General features: G+C 35.9%; 1 protein-coding gene across 1 annotated transcript; it reads right to left on the reverse strand.

The window, feature by feature from the left end:
- Positions 1–400: 400 nt before the first annotated feature.
- On the reverse strand, positions 401–1,439 carry LOC113288826 (auxin-responsive protein SAUR50-like). Its single transcript, XM_026537951.1, has one exon. It carries the CDS (start codon positions 1,100–1,102, stop codon positions 767–769), a length of 336 nt encoding a protein of 111 aa, XP_026393736.1. The 5' UTR covers positions 1,103–1,439; the 3' UTR covers positions 401–766.
- Between the last annotated feature and the right edge of the window lie 2,492 nt (positions 1,440–3,931).

The following is a 3,931-nucleotide window of genomic DNA, read 5'->3' on the forward strand; positions in this document are numbered from 1 at the left end:
GTGATACAATGACTCTGGTCATAAGGTTTTTGGTTGTGACAAAATTACTGTCTGATGGCTTGATCAGAAACCGTTTTCCAAGTTAGACATGAGTTGAGAAGAAATGATGGCCTACTTGTATTTTAACACTTCTAACTGTTTTAAATTTGAATCATTCTGTTTGATTTTCGAGTAGTCATGTAAACTGGCCCATACCTCTACATACGTATACTGATATGCACATTTGTTTTGTATGTTCAATATATTTTGTTCCTGTTGTCTGTATTAACTAACTCTTGAAATGACTAGACAAACTCAAATATGTTTCTGTTTTTGTTTCTACTACTTCATCAAATCATCAAATTTGGGGAGAAGAAATTAACTAATAGGAGATTTGTTGACAGAAATGGAACAAAATGAATAATTTACTTAAAAATAATTATCATTATCATCAGTTATCACTTACAGGGTACAAACAAGCACCACGGCAAGGAAAATATACAAGCTTAAAATCTTAATCAAAGTCATTACAACCCAGATGAACAAAAAATCTTAATTAATTAAGAAGAACCCCATATGGAAGGGGTAAAAAGGAAGCTAGAGAGCTATCTAGCTAAGAGGCTAAGGTGGAGGAGAAGTAACAATAAGTTTGATGAAGTTTTGTTGAGGATTGTGATCAGAATTTATCATCATCAGCTAGAGTCTTCTTCTTCTTCATCATAAACAACCTCTCCTCCTCCAAAAACAAGAACAACCAAGAATGCATGGACTTTAACAAGTAATCATCTCATCTATGGAGCATCATAGATGTTAAAGATCGAAACACAACTTCTTCACAAGGAATAGTAAGACCCATTTCATGATCAAAACCGAATTCTTCCTCAGCTCTTTGAAGTAAAATCTGGAATTCAGGATGACTCAAGAAAGAAATGGGAACAATGAATCTACTTCTTTTCTCACCAACATAAACAGCAAAATGACCTTTTGGTACATCAATTGGTAAACCTTCGGAATCATCATAACCTCCAGATTGTTTCTTTCCCAAACTTGAACATCTCTTTAGAATTTGTTTTATCACCGCTGCTTGTGTTAGTTTGCTGTTTGATTTCCTGCTGATTGCCATTTTCTTTAAAACTGAGAGGAAGCTTGTGGTTGTAGTAGTAGTTGGGAGGATGTGTTGATGGATAGAAGAGAATGTGAGAAGTGGTGATGAGAAGGGAATGAGGGGATGATGCGGGTATTTATGGAGAGAGCTCTAGAGAGAGATCCAAAGACTTAAGAGAGGTAGAGAGAAACAGAGTCATGTGGTGTGTGGGGGCAGAAAACAGACCACGGGTGTTTTGGGTTTTGCAAAGACATGCAGGGAGCTAAGTCCATTCGACTTAATCTCTCTTGCTGCCCCGACTTAAGACCAACAGGGCCCCGTTTCTCTATCTCAATTAATATTCAGTTTTGGTAAAAACCAAAAACTTCTTCGTTATGATTTGATTTCCCATTTTGTCTCTCTTTGATATTTTTTTTTTCTGCAATTTTTTTAAGACTTTACACTATAATGACATCTGGAATTTGGTTAGAGTATGATAATCTCAATTCTCCAAAACACATGTCTGCGTTATAATCCTTAAGATTGGAAAAACAGACGGGCCTAATTTTCTGGTTCCCTGGCTAGCTCATTTTTAAAAATTTCTGGAATATATAACTCTGTTTTTTTGACTACTGCTGTGTTGTAGGTTTAAGTGGCTCAAGTTGCAAGAACAAGAACCTAACTTCCTTGCATTACATGGCAGTTTCTTATTTTGTGTGTTCTGTTAAGGAATTGAGTATAGTTTTCTTAGCATTATTGCCATCTTTTTATGTTTGTGGTTGTCTGCATAAAACACGAACACATTCTCCTACTTCTTGATCACATATAAAAAAATCTCTATCCAAATCAATATTTCTATATTTGGTATTTGTTGACAACTCTTTCTAGTTTCAGGAAAAAAATTCATCTTTTTATAACGGTTTTCGTTATTTTTGTCTAATTAATAGCGTTCTCACCTTCCCAATAAACAACTGGTACTGTACTGTACAGTACCAATAACACGCACCCTAGTGTGGCTAGATTTTTATTGGTTCTGATTTTCGGATTCAGTGGACTAATGAGGGGTCAGAAATGGGTCAGTTGTTGTATTGAAAATAAGAAGCGAACTATTGGCGGCCAAATTTATTGGGTAGTCCAGATACACAATAATGGCAAATGGAAGATGAAATTTAGCTTATATAAAGACAACTCTCTTTATTGATGTTTAGAAAATCTCTCAAAACTAAACACAAGCTCTAATCTTGCTCATATGATCAACCACAACTTTGGTGATCATATATATAGAACTATGAATTTCTTTTCCTAGTCCTATTACCTTATTACATGTCTTTCCTTTTCTTAGAACTAGATGACTTCTAATTCCCTTAGGATTACATCAATTTCCTAATCTTGTCCTAACCAGCTTGTTAGTGACTTCTATGTTGAAGTTTAACCAACATTCTCCCCGTTAAGCTTCAACCTTACCCGTGACATATCTTGTACTCCAATCAATTGTCTCATTTCTTCAAACTTGATCCGAGCTAATGCCTTTGTCAATATATCTGCTTTCTGCTCAGTTCCTGGTATGTGTTCAACGTTAATGACCTCCTTCTCGATGCATTCTCGTATGAAATGATACCTTTTGTGAATGTGTTTCCTCTTCCCATGAAACACTGGATTTTTAGTGAGTGCAATTGCAGACTTATTATCAATCTTGATGAGAACTTTTTCAGGTTCTCTTCCTTTGATTTCACCCAACAGTTCTTGAAGCCATATTGATTGTTTAGCTGTTTCTGTTGCATCCATAAACTCAGCTTCATAGGATGAGAGGGATACAATGTCTTGCTTCTGTGAACACCATGTAATAGGTGCTTCTCCTAGATAAAATATATGACCAGTTGTACTTTTTCCATCATCTTGGTTAATATTATGACTGCTGTCACTATACCCAACAATTCCTTTTGATCCTCCTCGACCATACTTCAATCCACAGCTGATTGTTCCTCTTAGATATCTCAATATCTACTTTATTACATCACTATGAGACTTGCATGGACTCTGCATCTAACGGCTTGCTACTCCCATAGAGAAAGCCAAATCTAGTCTTGAGTGTAATAAGTATCTAAGGCATCCAACATTTCTTCTATAACTCGTTGAATCAATCTCTGCTTCTTCTTGTGCCTTTGAAACTTTAAGTCCAAACTCCATTGGTATCTTCGTTGGATTACAAGTTTCAAGTCCTGCTTCTTTCAGAATTTTCCTTGCATAAGCTTCTTGTTTAATCTGAATCCCATCTACTCCTTGATGGACTTCTATGCCAAGGTAATAAGTGAGTTTTCCGAGGTCTGACATCTCAAACTTTGATGACATTTCTCTCTTGAACTCATTGATCACCTTAAGGGAGTTGCCAGTCAAAAATAGATCATCTACATAGACTGCAATCACAAGAAGCGTTCCCTTTTCTTCTCTTCTGTATACTGATGTTTCTTTAGAGCACTTAACAAATCTGATTTCTCTTAAGATTTGATCTAACTTTGTATTCCAGGCTCGAGGAGCTTGTCTTAGACATATATAGAGCTTTTGATAACTTATAAACCTTATGCTCTTGTCCTTTTACTTCAAAACCTTTTGGTTGTTCAACATACACATCTTCTCGCAATTCACCATGTAAGAATGCTGTCTTAACGTCTAAGTGGTGAATTTCCCATGAGTTTGATGCTGCTTCTGCTATTAAGAGACGAATTGTCTCTAGTCTAGCAACTGGTGCGAAAACTTCATCAAAGTCTATGCCTGATTCTTGAACGTATCCCTTAGCTACAAGTCTTGCCTTATATTTGTTGACAGTACCATCAACATTCCGTTTTATTTTGAAAATCCACTTAAGACCAA

Source organism: Papaver somniferum, chromosome 6 (assembly GCF_003573695.1).
Source record: "Papaver somniferum cultivar HN1 chromosome 6, ASM357369v1, whole genome shotgun sequence".
Taxonomy (NCBI): domain Eukaryota; kingdom Viridiplantae; phylum Streptophyta; class Magnoliopsida; order Ranunculales; family Papaveraceae; genus Papaver; species Papaver somniferum.

Bases quoted from the DNA above. Each gene is read 5' to 3' on its own strand.
- LOC113288826 (XM_026537951.1), bottom strand. From the start codon at position 1,102: ATGGCAATCAGCAGGAAATCAAACAGCAAACTAACACAAGCAGCGGTG.